At 39.4% G+C, this 21949-nt stretch overlaps 1 protein-coding gene across 2 annotated transcripts in view; it reads left to right on the forward strand.

Moving 5' to 3' along the window:
- Nucleotides 1–21949, forward strand: part of LOC132824388 (anoctamin-9-like) — a 128344-nt gene that overhangs the window by 86740 nt on the left and 19655 nt on the right. For both annotated transcript variants that reach the window (XM_060838810.1, XM_060838811.1), the window contains exons 18-22: nucleotides 420–517; nucleotides 4439–4581; nucleotides 5837–5989; nucleotides 14049–14196; nucleotides 15730–15846. In XM_060838810.1, the coding sequence (XP_060694793.1) occupies nucleotides 420–517; nucleotides 4439–4581; nucleotides 5837–5989; nucleotides 14049–14196; nucleotides 15730–15846 (659 nt within the window). The remainder of the gene's footprint in view (nucleotides 1–419; nucleotides 518–4438; nucleotides 4582–5836; nucleotides 5990–14048; nucleotides 14197–15729; nucleotides 15847–21949) is intronic.

A 21949-nucleotide genomic window follows, 5' to 3' on the forward strand; every position in this document is an offset into this window, starting at 1 on the left:
TAACCACACTGGTCTGTACCACCACTTATGGATTCACTCTGACAGTAGAAGAGAATCATCCTCGTCCGCAAAAATCATCAATGATGATCACTAGTAATGGTACCCATGGCCTTCCTGTACTTATCCTTCTCCACAATAAACATCATGGGACTGTAGAATTTTTTGTTGAAGTAACTTTGGTGAATAGCTGCATGGTGTAGTTGATGGAATGGTGAGTATTGTATTCACTGAAAGGAAACCAGTTAACTAGATTGCTCTATCACTGGAATGGTGCTACATTTCATGAGAATTGTAATTGCAACTAAAGTATAATTTTCACAAACACCTGATGGGAGAAACTGTGCACATAAGACAATTCTTCCCTCCCTTCCGACCACTCATGAATGAAAATAGTGACGTATGTTTTTTTTCCATTCTAGTGCCATCCAAGTGGCTGCATGACAGATCTCTTCATCCAAATGGCTGTTGTAATGATACTGAAACAAATTCTGAGCAGCTGTGTGCAGTACGCTGTACCGTAAGTTAACATTCACCAGAAGCAAATATACTTAACTTATGGAGCACAGTTTGTTAAACGAAGGATATCACTGGAGTTGAGTGTATGTAGCCTGACAAGACATGCCACTGGGGACTCAGTGCTACAGTATCTTGATATTCTGTGCTCCTTAGCATCCAAGCCTAAACTATACAATATATCATACCCAGTGATGCAGGATGTCACAGTATAATTTGTCACAATATTTGCATGTTTATAAAACATTATTATTCTGCTTCAAAAAACTTTGGGAAGTTACTTTGACGTGTAACATTATAAACAATGTGTCATTGATCTTCTAGCTCTACAATAAGTTACATTGGGTTCCATTTCAGACTTGTTTATGAAGGCTATATTCTGCCAACATGTGCTGTTGGCATGGCTGTGCAGAGATTTGCCCCCTTTCTGCTGCTCTTGGAGGCAATGGCAACTAGTACAGTCGAATGAGAATTAAATCATGACTGAAGTTCTAGGTCATTGAAAGGACAGTGGACTTTCAGATATGTAATACAAGTATAAGAAATTTTAAACCTGTTTGCTATCATTCTTGCATGAAAGCAATTAAGATAATGTTTGAATTTTTAATATAGGAGACATTGCCCATTCTTTATTTGGTGTTGGATTTTAATAACTTTATGCAAAGCACACATGTCCTGAAATCACTGGGTAGTATAAGTCAATCCTTTTTAAAAAATGTCAATTCTATAATGAATTTTACAGTCATCAAGGCAAACACTGTTCATTTTCATTTGTCTCTCCCGTAGCTCTCTTTCACAGCTTTAATTAATCTTTACCAGAAGACTGGAAAAAGCCACAAAGTGTACAGATACCACAAACATCCAAGCTAGTCAATGAGACAGAAATCCAAAACACTTTCTTTAGTGGGTAGACTTTATTAACTAATCGGTGTCACAGCTCTTTCCATCCCATTATTACAGGTGCTCCTGAGGTGTGCTCAGACAATTAATAGACAAATCATCTCTTTCTCCTTAAACTTAAATAAAGACATCAACAAACTTCACAGTGTTATTAACCAGACATTAACACAGGAGAGGCAGTTGAGAATTATTGGAGTTAAAGTGAGGGTGGTGATTTGGTTGTGGGAAAAATCTTTTGGTGTATGTCAGAGCACTTCTGGATATAAATAAAAAGAAAGAAAAAATTAAAAGACAGGCTGGTGCTGAGGGCCTCTTGTTGTTTCGTGGTAGTGTATCTATCTCTGAACCAGAGATGTAGGTTGAAGTTGCACTTGCTCCAGATTTGTGTCTGAACAGATTGATTAGAAGGTATCTTAAAAGCCAGGGCAGCACAAGAAACAGCAAATCAGAATGACTCCAAGACGCTGTACAGAATTAGATGGGAGCTAATTGGGAGAAGAAGCAGCATTATTGTACTAATCAAGAGCAAGATTCTAGGACTTTATTGATTAAGCAGCAGGAAGTGAGATGAGTGGAATATTTTCAGGGAATCCTCATCAACAAACTGAACCAAACCCTAGCTCCACATTGGGGTTTGATGACAACATTGCAGCTGATCATCATCCTGGTGGAAATTATCATATCAGAGGTCCAAACAATCTAAAGAACAATAAGGCATCTCAGATCAATGAGATACCAGCCCAGCTTTCAAAATATGACAAGAATTGCCATTAAAATTAGGGAAATGAGAAGATGCCTCAAGATGGAGACATACTTTGAATAATCCTCAATATTAAAAAGTTAGAAGTGGGCATAGCTGGGGCCTTTGGGTCTGTACATTTGGGTCTGTGTCTAGGTGAGTGTCTGCATGTGCACGTGTGTGTGTCTGTGTGTGCATACTTTTTTGTTAAGTTTGATATTATCTTTAACCTTTCTAGTTAATTCTGAAGTGCAAAGACACTTGGGAGTTCTAGTCCAGGATTCTCTCAAGATAATCCTGGTTGAGTCAGTAGTTAGGAAGGCAAATGCAATGATTCTATTTATTTTGAGGGGACTTGAATATAATAGCAGAGATGTAGTTTTGCGGCTCTATCAGGCTCTGTTCAGATTACGTTTGGAGTATTGTGTGCAGCTTTAGTCCCCATATCTCAAGAAGGATGTACTGGCCCTAGTGCATGTTCAGAGGAAGTTCACGAGAATAGTCCCAGGAATGAAAAGCTTAAGATATGAGGAACATTTGAGGACTCTGAAACTATACTGAATGGAGTTTAGAAGGATGGGGGTGGGGGGGTTGATCTAATTGAAAATCTAAACATTGGGTTTGTTCTCATTGGAAAGAAGAAGGCTAAGAGGGGATTTGATAGAGACTTACAAGATGTTCGGAGGATTAGATAGGGTAGACAGTGAAAGTCTTTTTCCTGGGATGATGACATCAGCTTGTACAAGGGGGCATAGCTACAAATTGAGGGGTGATAGATTTAAGACATATGTCAGAGGCAGACTCATTACTCAGAGAGTGATAAGGGCGTGGAATGCTCTGCCTGTCAATGTAGTTAACTCAGCCACATTAGGGAGATTTAAACAATTCTTGAATAAGTACATGGATGATGATGGGATAATGAAGGGGATGGGATTAGATTAGTTCATCGAGGGCCGAAGGGCCTATTCTGTGCTATATTGTTCTATGTTCTATGTTCTAACACTGTCACAAGATGGATCTTCTAATTCACTCACCTTTCCATGTAGACAGTGTGGTGGTGGAAAAACACAGCTGGTCAGGCAACATTTGAGGAGCAGAAGAGTTGATGTTTCGAGCATAAATTCTTCATCCTGATGAAGGGCTTATGCTTGAAATGTCGACTCTCCTGCTCCTTGGATGCTGCTTGACCGGCTGTGCATTTCCAGCGCCACACTTTTTGACTCTGTTCTCCAGCATCTGCACTCCTCACTTTCCCCTCTGCATGTAGATAGCTCTCCAAATTATTGTAGCTTTGCAAAATTCATTGTAAGCAACCCTTAGAGTCATAGAGTCATAGAGATGTACAGCATGGAAATAAACCCTTCAGTCCAACCTGTCCATGCCGACCAGATATCCCAACCCAATCTAGTCCCACCTGCCAGCACCCGGCCCATATCCCTCCAAACCCTTCCTATTCATATACCCATCCAAATGCCTCTTAAATGTTGCAATTGTACCAGCCTCCACCACATCCTCTGGCAGCTCATTCCATACACGTACCACCCTCTGTGTGAAAAAGTTGCCCCTTAGGTCTCTTTTATATTTTCTCCTCTCACCCTAAACCTATATCCTCTAGTTCTGGACTCCCCGACCCCAGGGAAAAGACTTTGTTTATTTATCCTATCCATGCCCCTCATAACTTTGTAAACCTCTATAAGGTCACTCCTCAGCCTCCGACGCTCCAAGGAAAACACCCCAACTCCCTGTAACTCAGATCCTCCAATCCTGGCAACATCCTTGTAAATCTTTTCTGAACCCTTTCAAGTTTCACAACATCTTTCCGATAGGAAGGAGACCAGAATTGCACATAATATTCCAACAGTGGCCTAACCAATGTCCTGTACAGCCGCAACATGACCTCCCAACTCCTGTACTCAATACTCTGACCAATAAAGGAAAGCATACCAAATGCCTTCATCACTTGTAAGAGAAGACAAAAATCTAGGCAAAATGACATGAGTTGGTTTGATTTATTACTATTATGTGTACCAAGGTACAGTGAAAAGTGTCACCTTACATACTTTACAAGCAGATTGTACTATACAAGTGCATCAAGGTAACAGAACGGAGTGCAGGATTCGTTACAGTTGCCAAGAAGATGCAGACAGAGATCAACATTAACATTAACATTAGTTGGATGTGCATATCAGAAGGTGCAAAAAATGTGCAGGTCAAGTTATTCCCTGGTCTACAGAGATATCTAGCATTATGTTCTTTTAACTAATTTAAATTATGAATACTTTACAGATCCCTGAAATATCAATGGAAAAAATACAACAAAAAAAACACAGACAATGATGTGATGGATGCAACAACAAAACACTGGGTCAAAAACTACAACCTGAGCCACGTCGACTCTTATAGTTTATTCAATGAGTTTTTGGAAATGGGTATGTATTTAAATACATTTTCTTTTTCATTATAACCACCCACTTATTTTTAGAGCTCAAATGAACTCTCTCTCCAAATTGGAATCTTGAACCTAGACATTCTTTCACGTAGCATATTTCTATGTACATTTATTTTCTAATTGCTTTGTTGACATTATGCTACTGTAGCATTTAAAAAATAATATTATGATTGTGCAATTGGTTTTGACAATATTCACAAGAAATCTGGACACATAAAGAAAAATTCAGGAAAACAAAGTATTTTTGTGAATATAAGGAGAGATTTACTTAATTTGCAATGGTGAGGACCCACAGACTAAGTTGTAAAGGAGAATGGTTTCTGGGGAAGGAATGCATCTCTTTTCCACAATTTGATCTTGAAATTATGGGTTTTGTTGGATATAATTCTGAGTGAATTGGAAATCCAATGGTAGTCCTTCCAAATAGGTACATAAGGCAAAAAAAAAGTTGGAATATAGGAAAAGATCCACCAAATGTGAGGGAAGTGATGCCAAAGCAGCAGAAAGCATGAAGAGAGATCACATGTGAAGTATTGTCTGCAACTGTGGTCACCAAATGTTTACCAAAAGATGGTGAAGCAGCGGAAAGGATTGTTAGAAGCTAACTAGAATAATTTCAGGCTTTGGATTGCTTAAAAAAAACCCAGCAAGGCCATGATTTAATTTTTCCTTAATGGATCAGGAAGCTCATAATGTGTACGTTAAAATATTTTGTGAAAAACTGAATAATTAATAGATATAATTCTTAATTAGAGTGGCCAAAATTTAAACACTGCAGAGAAGTGCTGATGTACAAGATGTTGACTGTTGAAGGGTCCAAAACATGATTGAGTCAATTTTGGATATAACAGAGCAGAGAAATATGGGTATATCATTCATGAAGACAAAAAGAATTATTATTATCTAATGATCCCTATGAGAAAGGATTAGATTTGATTTTGTAGTCCTTTTTGGTGAATAGCCTGTTAATGCTCACTGTTGAGTCAATATATGGAAAATTGAACCTTGACTGAAGTATTGGAGGGTTTTAAGTTCCCATGGATCTGTACTGTAACAATATTCTTTCCAGATGTCTGTAAAAATAGTTTAGAATGTGAGTCCACTCCAAATTTAAATTATAATATGCATTAGAATGTGAAAATCCAAGCCATCAAATTTAATGTTTCTTCACTAAGGGTAGGTATTTATTCCAGTAATTTTTGCATTTATGTTAACAGTTTGCTTTTTCTTTTCAGCCATTCAGTATGGTTTCACCACAATATTTGTTGCAGCCTTCCCACTGGCTCCGTTACTTGCACTTCTGAACAATCTATTTGAAATCCGATTGGATGCCAGAAAGATGCTTGTGCTTCAAAAGCGACCAATACCACGAAAAGCAAAAGATATTGGTAATTTTTCAACAATATTTGTGTTGTTACATGGAATTGAGGGTGCATACAATGCAAAGTCAAAAGTTTGAAAAACATATGTATGCAATATAGTTTAATGTGGTCAGATGCTCTAGTATTTTTCACCATCAGACCCCCTCGATAGCCCTAAACCTCTAAAGCATCATGGCAGATCTAAGATCTGAAGGTTACAGTTCCATGGGGTAGTGACAGTGATTCCCTGATATTTCTGGGATTTTGCATTAGAAGATGGCATACATTGATTATGCCTGCTCAAATATAGTTTGGTATATTCAAAATTATTATCTACAACATATAAAGTCATATGTTATTGCAAACGGCAATACTAGATGCAAGCATACTATATTTATTCATGCAAAAATAAAAGTTCTAAGAATAAAGTTTGTCAAAAAGTAGGGAGTCAATTTCTCCACAAGTAAGATTTTTACAAAAGTTGAAATCCATACTTTACCATTACTTCACAACCGCATTTGTCATGTTGGAGACTATTTCTGTCAATCCCTCTTCGAAAAGTAGTGTAAAGTAAGTTAGAAATATTTTTATTATTAAGTATTTTTTGTGAATAATTAAGAACCTCATGGAGATGAACATTAACTATTAGACTCATGGAGAATCGTACAGCATTAAAAAAAGACACTTAACCCACAATGTCTATGCTGACCAACGAATACTACATTAATCCCATTTGGTCCATGGCCTATTATGCCCTGACATTTTAAGTGCTTCTTAAATATTCTGAGAGACAGTGCCTTCACTACCATCTCAGGCAGCATAATTCATATTTCTACTATCTACTGAATGATTTTATTTTCTCTCAGATCTCTTCTAAACCACTTACTCCTCATCTTAAATTATGCCATCTGGTCTTAGATGTATTTGCTATGGGGAAAGATGCTCATGATCTATTCTATTTGTTGTGATTTTGTATACCTCAATGAGATCCCCCTCCTCTCAGCCTCCACTGCTCCAAGGTAAACAAATCCAGCCCATCCAGTCTCTTCTCAAAACTGAGATTTTTCATCCCAGGCAATAGCCTGGTGATCTCCTCTGCATCCTCTCCAGTGCAATCATGTTGGTCCAATCGTGCAGCTACCAGAACTGCACACAGTATTCCATTGGTAGCCAAATTAATGTTGTATAAAGTTGCAACAAGATTTAGATTTTTAGATTTTATTGTCATGTGTACTCAAGTACAAAAACACAGGAATACAGTGAAAAGTGTGTAATGTCGCCACACATGGCACAATCTTAGGTATCAAGGTTAAAAAGTTAAGCATTCCTTCATAGAAAAGTAGAAAAATAAAGAAATAGGTAATAGTTTACATTAAAGTCTTTCACAGTTTAAACTAGGAAAATAAAGGAATAAACTTAAAATTCAGCTGTCTTTGGTGAGTCCTCTGCTTATGTTGCTGCCACTACAGAAACTGTTACTGTTGGTGAAATGTCACCTCTCCAATCTCCCCCAGTGGCATGGTAACATGCCAGGGTAGGATTCACTCGCATGCCTAGCCAAGATACTGTCATGAGCCACTGAGAGACCAGCTGACGTACCCTCATAAGACCAGGCTGAGAGTAGTGGAGAGACCATGCCCAGGAATCACCATGAGCTGCAGAGATACCAGGCTGAGAGCTGTCATGAAACAGGCTGGGATTTATCACGAGCTGCCGAGAGACCAGGCCGAGAGATGTCGAGAAACCAAGCCAACACCCACCACAAGCCACGAGAGAGCAAGCTGGGACATGTCATGAGCTGTGAGGGAGTAGGCTGGGACTGGGCTGAAAGCAGCCAAGAGACTAGCTGACCATGAACTGTGAGAGACCAGGCTGAGACCAGCCACCAACTGCCGAGTGACCACACTGTACCCTCCATGAGCTTCAAGAGACCAGGCTGAGAGCCACTACGAGCCACCCAGCGACCAGGTTGACCCACCACAAGTAGCCAAGAGACCAGCCTGAGACACACTGAAAGACCATTGGGTGGAGAAAAGCGAAGGAAACAGAAGGAGCGGAGGAGTTCCGCTTGGAGCATCGTATTCCACCGCTATCTTGACTGGAAGTAGATAAGATATAAAGACTTCCTTGCTCCAATCTTTTATACCCTGGCTAACGAAGACAAGCCTCCATATGCCTTCTTCACTCGCCTATCTACTTGTGCCGACACATTCAGGATCTATGGATTTGTATGCCAAGCTCCCTTTTTCTTCAGTATTCTCAAGGGACCTTCCATTCATTGTGCACATCCTTGTATTAGACCTCCCTAATCTGAATTAATTAAATTTATCCAATTCGAAAACAAAAATCATATGTACAAATTAACAGGTATATGATTTCCCTCAGTTTTCTCGCAGTATAGAATACCACTTAGCAGCACAGCATGTAAAAACTGTGTATAAAAATTAATGAACATAATTTTCCTCGTGTTCAGAGCAAATAATTCATCCCAATCTTCCCCTGATAACATAATCATAAGTCAGTCATAACATTCCACAAAAAAATGATCTTCTTTGCCAGCAAACACAGTGAATAACCTACGTTTTCTGAATGGTTTGACAACAATCTCTATTCTGATTTCGTCCCAGGCCCCTACAACCCACTTACATAGTATTGCTAAATTCTGACACTTATTCCATCTCCTTTGGTGAATGTCTCCTCTCCACCAGTCATTCAGTCATTCCACATTTTCCTACATTTGAAGGGCTTGCTTGGAGAGATATCCAAATGTTGAGCAAAGTTGGTTGGACTAATGAAAATCTAACTTGAGCAACAACATCATTGACAGGGTACAATTTGAATATGTCCCAAATGAGAAGACTTTTTTTCTTTACATAATCTTCTTGGGTTGGAATCTCCAAACTTTCCTCAGCTGTGTTTCCAAGGCACTTTCATTCATCCTTTACTGTGGATGAGAATGACTAGATTTTGGAATTGCTGTTTCAGCTTGGATTTTCTCTACAATATTGAAGAAGTGACATAAGCTCTATCCCGTTAGAAACACACAACTATGAAGCTACACTTTTCATGGCCAGTCATCTTCCCCAATGCTGTGTTTTCTCCAATTGTTTGAGCTACTGGCATGTTAAAATTCATTTATTCATTCTTGTTCACAGTACAATTTCTTTCATTTTTTTTAATCAATGTTTGACTATAAGCCACTGTAATGTGATAAGTCTGTAATTAAGTTCCACTGGGAGACTGTGAAATCTTGGTCTTATGTCACTGTACAAAATTGTTTCTCTTCACAAATGTAATACACCATCTATGGCTGGTTTTGAAATCTTGTATGTTTTGGAGTAAAGATCCAGGTAGATTCTCATGAAAATGAGAACCCATGAGTCTATCCTGGCAATTTTCATTTCCCTATTTTGTAACTTCATTTTCCAAGTCAGGCCTCGGGCCTTGCTTTCCTCTGGACACTCAGCTTTCAGCATCTGCCTAAGCTGTGCAAAGAACTTCATCCAATCTCTTAATATTCTTTTCCAATACTTTCAATACTGTAATCACTTCACAATTACTTGTCTGCTCTGCAACCAACTTTAAAGTTCAGAATGGACTGTGAATCTACAATTCCTTCTTGATAACAAGTTTCCATAATAGAGGCAGGATTGAAAGGTAGGCACTGCATATTGGTGAGGTAGTGTTGTTGATATCACGTGTTGACATAAGCAGACACAAGGAGAAGAACCGTTGCATTCAGCATGGATTATATTAGTCCATTTGCAACAAGGTCAGTTTCACTTCAGTAGTGAGTGGGTCTTAAGGACATTGTTTGGAACTAATGGCCAAAAGTCCAAAGTTAACTTATAAACAAGGTTCCTGTGGCACAACACTTGTTGCACCTTGCTAATCTGAAGATGACCCATTTGTGCCTGCCCGTTAGCCAGCTCATCATCTATCCATGCCAATATGCTATCTGCTAAAGCATCAGCTTTTATATAAATATCAAGGGGTTCTGCTCACTCTAGGAGCGGGTTCTATGCTAGCTGGGTCAGTGTCATGTATTATTCAAATGTAAATAAAGGGTGACTTGGTGACGGGATAGCAGCCTTTGGGGAGTTATTTCAATCATAATGTCAAACCGCTCATTGTACTGGACTGTCACCTCTGTGTTGCATCACAGCTTTAGAGCAAAAATCATCAGGAAGTTAACCGGCTCTGTTTGAGAATACATTTTGGACCATTTGTAAAGGTTCTAACATTGAGAGTTGTGAGTTCCTTATGCCAAAGCCTACACCTTGTTCATGCATTTTCTCTGAATTCTTCCCCAGCCAGGAAAATGTACTTTTTTTTAAAATTCGGTGTTCCGTTCTCAGAACACCTTTGGCTTTTGGAGTGAAGTAATGTCAGTGTTCAGCTGATCATGTTCCATATTGAACAGGGCTATTTTGTGCATATTATTGACCAGCTGCTGCAGAAAAATCTTGTGACACAGTGATAGTGTCCCTACTTCTAGGCAAGAGGTTTGGGTTCAAGTCCCACCTCAAGGTCTAATGGCTTTGGCAGTGTATCATAATACACCCAAACTGGTTAATAAAAGAAAAAAATGTCGTCATACCATCCAAATTTTGATCTGATCTCATGAAGGACCAATTTAGAGTACATTGTGCCCTGATGGTCATTGTTTGAGTCAAAGCAGCAATCAATATTGACTCAGAACCTCATCTCCCTGATAACATTTATTTTATTGATCAGTGTCATTAGCCTATCTGTCCTGTGCATGTGGTTCTGACATTCCAATTTGCCAACTGAAGAGTGCTATCTATTTTTCTTTAGGAGCAAATTACTGCAGATGCTGGAATTTATATTCAAAACAAAAATACTGGAAATCACAGTGGGTCAGGCAGCATTCCTGCAAAGAAGTAATGTTTCAAGTCTAGATGAGTTTTCATCAGAGCTGATGTGTACTATCAACACCCTTTCTCACCCAGCACTCCATTCCCCCACTTTTGCATAAATGCTGCCCCCTGCTGGTCAGCTCTGATGAAGAGTCATCCAGAACCAAAATATTACATTGCTCTCTCTCCATGGATGCTGACTGACTTGCTGTGATTGCTACTTTAGTTTGTTTTGTTTGTTTGCTTAGTGTGATTCTGTCCTCTTAAAGTCATAGAAAAAACATGGAAACAGACTCTTCAGTCCAACTCGTCTGCAGAGCTCAAGGGACATCCATTAACCACCATGCTGTTTTCTGTCCCTCGGACAATTTCATATCCATGTGTCTCTTTTATTTCATGACCTGTTATTTTAAAGTCGCTTTGTACAGTGACACTTTTTGGGAAATCCACATACACCACATCAATTATGTTGCCCTCTTCAGTCCTCTCGATACCTCTTTAAATGAAATTTAGCAAATTGATTATACAAAATTTATTCTTAAGAAACAGTGCTCATTCTCTCTAATAAATCCACATTTACACATGGCTATTAATTTTGTACCGAATTTCTGTTTCTAGAAGATTCCACAATTTTAATTGACTCGCTTGTAGTTGCTGGTTAATCATCTGACAAATCAGCAACTTGCATCTGGCTTACCCTAAACTCGCACTCAAATAACCAATCTAATTGATCCAGAAAGCTATTATCACCTCTAGAAACTTGTTAAGTTTAGCTAACTCATTGCAAAAGAATACTTCAATGGCTGCAAAGTGCTTTTTTTATGTCCCAAGTTCTATGATATAAATATGACTCTCCTTTTCTCTTCCCTCTCTAAATTCCAGTCAAGACCTCAATGTAGGGGCTCATTGGGCAAATCAAACTGGCTATTTAAGCACTGGCATGTAATTATTTTAATATACTACAGAAGCCAAAGTGTTTATGTTGTTACAATGCATATGATTATTGGAAATCATGTTAGGGCAAAATAAAATTTACTGATACCAAACATATCAGCAAAAGTTCTTTATTAGTTATTTTTAAAGTGCTATACTGTGTGATGTAGATAAATGTGAAGAAATAAGCTGTGCATTGAGAATCAGATGGGTACATGAAATAAAGTATGGCTTTATTTTGCTCTCTTAAAGTGGGCATATATTTTTGGACTGTTTGTACTTCTACCCTGTGATGACTTATTTTAGTGTGCTCATTAATTTTATTTAGCCGATGTAAACTTTTGTTCAGGAAGCAACAATTGTAGGGAATCCAAGAATCATGAGAAATACATGCATCAATAAAGTGTTTAATTGTTCAATTTTTGTTGCCACTGTTGGCAAAGTAAACAGTGATTTGAAATGAATTGTGATCAACACAGCATCAGTAATTAGATCATGTGATACCAACGATCAAAGTGATGGGCATGGGTAAGAGACAGGTGGGAATGAGCAAATACAATATCAGGAAAGTGTTTGACGGTAATGTAGTTGACGTGATGAACATAGAAAACTCTGAAATATAAAAAGACTAAGAACATGAAGATCAGGGAGCACCTGATAATTGACACAAAGTTGATGAGTGACAGAAGTAGGTGAACAATGGATTTTCAAACCAGAACCAGATACAGGGGTTTTTGGGACCGCTGGTTTTCTGGATATATTTTAGTAATCTAGACTTTGTGTCAGGGCACAATTTTGAAGAGTTGCAGATGTGGTTTGGATAAAGTTGATGAGAAAATCTGCAAGTTGGAGAAAGATCAGGAGGTCAACAACCCCAACTGAGCACTAACTTTAGCAAAGCAGCAGGACTGACTTACTGGATGTAGCCTCAGCTATAGAAGCAGTAGATCTGTTCAGTCTCCTCACTGAAACTTTCCAGAAAGAGGAAGGTTTTCACCACCGCACTCCAGTTCTCACACATGTTGTCTATTATCTCAGCACTAGACAACCTTATTCCAAATCAAAACTGCAAGCACCGATTGAAATAGATGGATTGTGATAGATCAACACTCTCGGAAAAACACAATAGCACAGTATTGAATTTACAATGAAGAAGTTTAGCAAAGCTATTGACTTACTTGCCATGGATTAAGTCCAAATATTGATGCTACATACTTTAACTACTCAAGAATGGGAAATGAGCAATTCTGACGTTTATGGATATACTTCTTTACCTCTGGAGGGAGGGGAAGTATCCCAGTTAATAATTAATGCAAAGATGGCTATCCAGTACAAGAACAAGGGTAACACTGTGATTTTTTTTTAAGTTATCAAAGCAGCACTCTGCTGAACATGATGGGAAAAGTACTTGACCTTGTTGCACTCAAATGCATCAAACCTGAAATTCCATATCTTTTCCGAACTAAAAGATTTACAGTTGACAGCTTAGAAGTTTTTTGTCTTGCACTCAGCAGGACAAACACAAGAATGCTACATTTCAAACAATCATAACTTATACTACAACAAAGATTTGTTGGCAAGCTAACTCTGATTGGCTGAGGCATTGCTATAGAAAAAGAAACAGGGAACTTTAGGCTTCCCCAAGCTCTTGGTAATTCAAGATGTGTAAGGCATGAATGTATACCTTTAGCTTGCTGAGAACGAGTCCTTGCACATGAATGTATATCACTTCTAGCAACCAAAATGACATACTGTTTAACAAAACAAAGAACTGCTGATGCTGTTTAATTTGATCATTGTTTGTAATAGGAAGGATGAATTGTATTTAACTAGACAATGCCTGCAAAACTTAAAACAAAACATTTACTGTCGGATGTGATTCTAGAATTCTTAATCCACTTTAATTGCAAATATGTCTGGTTCCTCCCAACACATGAAATGTCACCCGGTGGCCCTTTGTATTACTGAAATGGTGTGCTTTGCAGGACAGCTTAACATATTTTTAATAAGATTTCTCTGTCTTTGTGTTTAACTTTCTTTATAGTCACCTGTTCTGGAAGTCTATTTATTTCTTTGCTATCAATATCTTCTCTTACTTTATCCTACCGTCACAATGATTATTTGTAATTATATTAATTAGTTTGATTAACATAAATTTAATAAGGTCTTTATTATTTCTTGGTCCTAGTTTAGAGAGTCAAAAAGATCTTAATATTGACCAGTTAACTGAATAAGCCTGTGGTAGTAAATAAAATTATACATCTGTATTTCAGGGATATGGGTACGTCTGCTGGAGGTGGTTGGTGTGTTGGCTGTCATTGGCAATGGGTTGGTGATCTCGATCACTTCAGATTTTATTCCTCGATTGGTTTACAAGTATGGATATGGGCCATGTGCATTTGAAAACAATTCAAATGTTAAGTGAGTATGCAATCTGAATTACTAAAGCTTTGTGCTATATGTTGTAATCTATTTGCCAATCAGCTGTAACAGAACAGAAAGAGGACTTTTTAAAACTTGTATTGAACTGCATGTTGAAAATACAATCTTATTAAATACACATTATGGCTTACATTTTATGAGACAACACAAGGATTCAAAACCCAATTTCTGACTGCTAAAATGCTACCTCAGTCACTTAAACAGTCCATGTACAAATGCAGCAAACCTGCACGATAGCCACGCATAGGCTGAGAACTGACCAGTAACATTCATGCCATGGAAGAAGAAGAGAGGATCTAAATCTCTCCTCTTGATATTCTACAGCATTACTATCAGTGGCTTCCCTATTATCAACATCCTGGGCATTACCATTAACTAGAAACTGAACTGCAATACAATACAAGAGCAGGTTAGAGGCTAAGAATTCAGAAGTGTTTAATTTACTTGACTGGATAAATGCAGCTCCAACAACACTAAAGAAATGCAACATCATCAAAGACAAAGCAGCCCACTTGATTGCCATCTCATCCACCACCTTTAACATCCACTACCTTTACAATGACAGCATACCATTACCAAGATGTATTGCAGCAATTTGTCAAGGATCCTTCAACAGCATCTTCCATGAAGTCTACCAACTGAAAAAAGGATAGAAGGTGCACAGGAAAACCACCAGCTGCAAATTTTTCCCCCGGGTACAACAGAGTGTTACAAGGGGACATAAATTTAAGGTGAAGGGTGGAAGGTATAGGGGAGATGTCAGGGGTGGGTTCTTTACCCAGAGAGTGGTGGGGGCATGGAATGCACTGCCCGTGGGAGTGGTAGAGTCAGAATCATTGGCGACCTTTAAGCGGCAATTGGATAGGTACATGGATGGGTGCTTAATCTAGGATAGATGTTCCGCACAACATCGTGGGCCGAAGGGCCTGTTCTGTGCTGTATTGTTCTATGTTCTATGTTCTATGTCTAAATCTCCCTTCAATTCATGCACCATTTCCATTTGGAACTGTACTGTTCTCTCACTGCTGAGTCAAATCCTGGAACTCTCTAACAGCACAATGGGTACTTACACTGTAAGGATGGCAGCTAATCAATAAGGCAGGTGACTACCAGATAACTAAGGATTGATAATATATGCTGTCCAAGTCAGCAATGTCCACATTTCACGACCAAATAAATAATTAAAAAGAAAACAGGTGATGGCGTCAAAATCTTTTTGACGATGAAAGGTCTTTCTTTTTCCCTGAGACCTTATTGGAAATCTACTCCTCTCACTGAAATAGCAACATGGAAATGGTGGGATATGTTTGATGTGCAGACTTCTTAAAAATTTAGTTCTCTGTGAAATATGGATCAATTATTTTGAATATAAGCATCAAAGATATGATATAGGAGTACAGGCAACAGATTCTGTCAAAAATGTCTAGGTGATACAAACCACTGTTTCTGTGTGCTAATATATTTTCCCTCAAGCACTAATTATCCTGCTGATTTTTTTTGTTTACCTTGCAGCTGTATGATAGGATATGTTAATAGTAGCCTCTCTGTGTTCTACGTGGAAAACTTTAAGCAAACAGATCCAAAGGACGATGGGTTAAAATCACTTGGGTTCCAAGTAACATATTGCAGGTATGAATTATCTAGTCTTATCCCTGTATACTAACATCAAATAGGATAATCTCGTAACCTCTTTTCATGACTCTACTAAAGACCACCAATTGTCACATTGTTACTTCATGACTCATTGTAAGCATCTTGCATATGGAAGACTAAGTGTTGGAAATCATTTGACCGGACTGCTAAGTCTCATCTTGCCCTCATTCAAGATTCACATGTTTGCTTTATGTAGCATGCATATATTGATAATTACCAGAAGAAAGAATCTTTTATAACCTCAACTAATTTGGCAAAGACCAGGGATACAGAAGTAATTTCTGATGGGGAGTCAAGGATTAGAAGGGAACGTCTCATAAATTAGAGACATATTTCAGCAATAAAATTAGGCAAAATTTCCACACATCGGCAGAATTTTGAAATTCTCTCCACAAATGGCAATTAATGCTTGATCAATTGTTAATTTTAAATCTGAGATTGATGTTTTGTTAATATGACTATTATCATAACATAATTGCAGCATAGCCATTTAACACATTGTATCTGTGCTGGCTCTCTACAAGAGCAGTTCATTAATAAGTATAAGTATTAAAAGATATGAGATAAAGGCACTTAGAGTTATGCTCAGTGGTCTATTCCTGCTTCTATATTCTAATATTCCTATGTATCTTTTGATCAAAGTAGATCCTCAATGAGGAATTTGTTTCTGTTCTCTGAATGTAATACTGGCCATTCCTTGTTGAGAAGAGAAGGTAATGGTAGATTAGATGATTACCTACAGTGTGGAAACAGGCCCTTCAGCCCAACAAGTCCATATCGACCCTCCGAAGAGAAACCCATCCCCCTTATATTTACCTCTGACTAATCCACCTAACACTACAGGCAATTTAGCATGCCAATTCACCTAACCTGCACATCTTTGGACTGTGGGAGGAAACCCACACAGACATGGGGAGAATGTGCAAACTCCACACAGACAGTTGCCCGAGGCGGAAATTGAACCCGGGTCTCTGGTGCTGTAAGGCAGCAGTGCTAATCACTGAGCCACCATGCTGCCCCATTAGCCACCATGTTGCCATGGTATGCTGCTATCTTGTACTGCAATAGTCTTTTGACAATGATAAGACCTGAATTTATTAGGAAATTCTTTGAATTTTAAGGTGATATTGGTCACATGACAACTAAGATTCTTGTTGATAGTGATTAAGTGCTGGCGATGTTATTAAAGATGTTATTGGTGGATTGCTGCAATGCATTCTAAAAACATTCTTACCACAGAAATGTTCTTACCACATCAGTCAAAAATTTGGAGACAACACACTGGAAAATGTTAGTAGACTGGAATCACTTTGTTTTTTATTAATTTGAGGATATGGGTGTTGCTGGCTGGCCAACATTTATTGCCTGTCCCTAGCTGCCTTTGAGAAAGTGGTGGTGGGCAGCCTTCTTGAACTGTTGCAGTTCACCTGCAGTAGGTTGACCCACAATATTATTAAGGAGGGAATTCCAGGATTTTGAACCAGCGACAGTGAAGGAACAGTGATATATTTTCAAGTCATGACATTGAATGGCTTGGAGGGGAACTTGCTTTGTCATGGATGGTGTCAAGCTTATTGAGTGTTGTTGAAGCTGCACCATCCAGGCAAGTGGGGAGTATTCTATCACACTCTTGACTTGTGCCTTGTAGATGATTGTTAGGCTCTGGCGAGTCAGGAGGTGAGTTATTCACCATAGTATTCCCAATCTCTTACCTGTTCTTATAGCCATTGTGTTTATGTGGCAAGTCCAGTTGAATGGTCAATGGTAATCTCAAGAACATTGATAGTGGAGGATTCAGTAATGGCAACTGCATGTTAAGGGGCAGTGGTTAGATTGTTTCTTATGATCATTGATGATGGTCATAGCCTGGCATTTGTGTGGCACAAATGTTACTTGCCACTTGTCAGCCCATGCCTAGATATTGTCCAGACCTTGTTGCACTTGAACACGGACTGCTTCATGTCTGAGGAGTTGCAAATAGTGCTGACCATTGTGCAATCATTGGCGAACATCTCCACTTCTGACCTTATGATGGAGGGAAGGTCATTAATCAACCCGAGGGCTGAAGATGGTTTGGTCTAGGCCACTACTCTGAGGAATTCCTGAAGGCTTGTCCTGGAGCTGAGATGACTGAACTTCAATAACTCACAACCATCTTCCTATGTGCCAGGTATAACTCCAACAAACACATAGTTTGCCCCCAGATATGCACTGATTTCAGTTTTACTCAGGCTCCTTGATAACACACTCAGCTGAATACATGTCAAAGCCTATCATACTCTCACCTCATCTCTGGACAATCATGTTTTGTCCATGATTGAAACAAAGCTGTAATGAGGCCAGGAGCTGAGTGGCTGTGGCAGAACTGAAACTGAGGAGAGCAGGTCATTATTAAGCAGTGCCTCTTGTTAACACCCGTTGGTGACATCTTTCATAATTTTACTAATGATCAAGAATGGACTGATGGGAAATCCAAGATGATGGCGATCTAGTAGGTCTGCCCTGCTGAGCTCTGCACCATAACCCAGGTACATAGTGCATTTACCCTCCCATTTTTTTTAGCAATTGTGGCAAAATTCGGCAGTCTTAGGTCCCCAGAATTGTTGTGTATTAGTTTTGTTGTAAAAAGTGAGGTCTGCAGATGCTGGAGATCAGAGCTGAAAATGTGTTGCTGGTTAAAGCACAGCAGGTCAGGTAGCATCCAAGGAACAGGAAATTCGACGTTTCGGGCCAGAGCCCTTCATCAGGAATGAAGTTGGAGGCCATGCCTCCAGGGAGTCTTGTCAGAGTACCCGAGAGGTGGAATCGATTCCCTTTCAGATGGTCACAGGTAGGCTTCCTGAACTTAGGCATTTTTATTGCTCCGGCCTTTGATCAATTATACAAAGCTAATTTTGTGCAGTTGCTAGAGAAGATAAGACAGGACCTTCAGTACTGGGAGGCTCTTCCGATATCTTGGTTGGGTAGAATAGCTCTGGTTAAAATGAATGTTCTTCCTCATTTATTATATCCCATGCAAATGTTGCCTTTGACGCTACCTAGGCAAGCGCTACGGAGGCTTAACAGTTGGCTCGGTTGTTTCATCTGGCGTCACAGGCAAACTCTTATTAAGCTTTCTAAATTGCAGCTTCCATGGGGATGGGGTGTGGACTTTCCAAATTTTAAGAAATATCAATTAAGTTCCTTATTATCCTGTGTGACTGATTGGGCCTGACGGGACCCAAGGTAAATTTGACTGGACATCGAGGCCTCCCAGGCAAAATGCTCCCTCATTAATTTGTTGTTTGTGGACAAGATGACGACTGCCTTGGAGCATTGCAGAAATCCGATTGTCCTTAACACAGTTAAAGCATGGAGAATGATGTGACAAAGTGAGGGCTATTTATGTAAAACCTCCCTTTCTACGCCCATAGTAGGAATGCCTGGATTTTGACCGGGATCAATGGATTCTGGCTTTAGGTTCTGGGAGTCTGCAGGAGTTTCCTGTTTGGGAGACTTATTTGAGGGGGAGGTCATGATATCTTTCAATCAGCTGAGCCAGAAATATGAACTGTCTAGTAGGGACCTCTTTTGTTATTTTCAGATTAGGGACTTTGTACAGACTTTATACATTATTGGTTAATCCCTATAAATCTGATGTAGAGAGGAGAGTGCTTCGGTCCATAGGTACTCACTCGATCAGTACTCTCTATCATAGTGTCACAAAGGATCTGGACTCAGGAATTGGGGGTGGAGATCTCATTAGAGGCATGGGAGGATATTTGACAGAATGTGAGGAAGATTTTGATTTGTAATAGGATGTAGCTATGCAACTGAAGGTTGTCTGCAGGGCTTATTTGGCACTGGAGCGGCTTGAGAAATTTAAGAAAGAAGCATCTCCAATGTGTCCCAAATGTAAAATAGATATTGGTACTCTTACTCATTGCTTGTGGTCATGCCACAAGCTTCGTAGGTATTGGGGCGCTATAGCAAGTGTTTTGGAACGGGTCTTGGGAACTGAGGTCAAGGTAGATCCGGTGTCCCTCCTCTTGGTCTGCTGAATCTGCCCTCTTTAGATGCGCATGGGAAGAACATTCTGATGAGCTTGATATCGGAAAGTCCTCCAGGACTTTCGGGGTGGCGTAGGTTAGTTTTGGAGCATATACTCCTAGACTTCCTTACAAGTATTGTGCACTGGAAAACAGAAGTTTTTTATAGGACGCGGTGACCCTTTTGGCCTTGGTGTAGCCACGAGGGCTGTGTCTGGTGGGCCGGAGGCCCCTGAGAGGAAGAATCCCAAATAAGTACAGGTATGCAAACTGATGCTACCGGTGATGGGGAGCTTTGGCAGAGTTGCTCTAGTGTTGTAATTTAATTTAAGTTAATTTAGCTTGGTTCAATCTAATTTAATTTAGTTTATTTTGTTTAATTATTTATTGAATTGTAGTATGGGTAGTTTTTCTTAGCTTTATTTCTTTCAAACTGTTTGCGGAGTAGAGTAGTACTTTGATTATTGTTATTGTTGTTATATTTTAAGATTGTTATACTATTTTGTAGTAATTTTACAATTTTGTAAAAAATTCAATTTTTTTTCAATAAAAATATTTATTTAAAAAAGTGAACTGATGGGGTGCTAATTGGCTGACTTGGATTTGTCCTTTTTATGTACAGGCCATACCTTGGCAACTTTCTACATTATCAGGTAGATGCCAGTGTTGTAACTGTCCTGGAAGAACTTGGCTAAGGGTCTGGCAAATTCTGGAGCACAAGTTTTTAGTACCATTGCCAGAATGTTGTTAGGGCCCATAGCTTTTGCAGTATCTAGGGTCTCCAACCACTCCATTATCTCACTTGAAATGAATGTAATTGGCTGAAGACTGGTATCTGTAATGCTGGGGAGCAGTGGAGGAGACCAAAATGGATTGCAGTCGGCACTTCTAGCTGAACTCTTGGTCTTATCTCGAGGAATTAAGGGCTACGGGGAGAACGCTGGTAAGTGGAGTTGAAATGCCCATCAGCCATGATTGAATGGCGGAGTGGACTCGATGAGTCGAATGGCCTTACTTCCACGCTTATGTCTTATGGTCTAAAATTGCTGCGAGTGCTTCAGCCTTTCCTCTTGCACTAATCTGCTGGCCTCTACCATCATTGACGATGGGGATATTTGTGAAGCCTGTTCCTCCAATGAGTTGTTTAATTGTCCACCACCATGCACGATTGCATGTGGCAGGACTTCAGAGTTTAGAGTTGATCCATTGGTTGTTGGATTGTTTAGCTCTATCACTTCCTCCTTATGGCATGAAAGTTGTCCTCTTTAGTAGCTTAACCAGTTTGACACCCCATTTTTAAGTATGCTGGGTACTGCTCCTGGCATGCACTCCTGCACTCTCCATTCAACTAGGATTGATCCCCTGACTTTGAGTGTATGCTGAGTGGGGGAATATGCTGGGGCCATGTAGTTACAGAGTGTACTAGAATAAAATTCTTATGCTGCTAGTCCACAGTGTCTCATAGGTGCCTGGTCTTTAGTTGCAACATCTGTCCGATTTAGCACGGGGATAGTGCAACACAGCACAATGAAGAATATTCACACCTTGAAGGCAGAACCACCTTTACTGATACTTGAGATTTTGGAGATTTTTAGCTCAGGTCGTGGATCAGGTTGTAAGTTTGCTCACTGAGCTGGTGGGTTAATTCTCAGACGTTTTGCCACCATGCTAGTTCATGTCATCAGTGAGCCTCTAGAGCAGCGCTGGTGTTTTGTCCCGCCTCCAATTTATGTCTCTTGGTTTGTTGTGGTAGGTGATATCATTTCCACTTCTGTTTCTGAAAGGTTGGTAAATGGGCTCCAAGTCTACATATTTGTTGGTGAAGTTCCAGTTTGAATTCTCAGCCTATAGGAATTCCCACGCTTGTCTTTGTTTAGCCTGTCCCAGGATGGATGCATTGTCCCTCTCAAACTGGTGTCTATCTTTGTCTGCGTGTATGGATACCAGTGATAGTTGGTCATGTCTTTTGGTGACTAGTTGGTGCTCATGTATCCTTGCAGGGTATTTTGTATCTGATGTTTGTTCTGTTGTCTGTGGGTATGGGATCCTTT

Source organism: Hemiscyllium ocellatum, chromosome 18 (assembly GCF_020745735.1).
Source record: "Hemiscyllium ocellatum isolate sHemOce1 chromosome 18, sHemOce1.pat.X.cur, whole genome shotgun sequence".
NCBI classification, from domain to species: Eukaryota; Metazoa; Chordata; class Chondrichthyes; order Orectolobiformes; family Hemiscylliidae; genus Hemiscyllium; species Hemiscyllium ocellatum.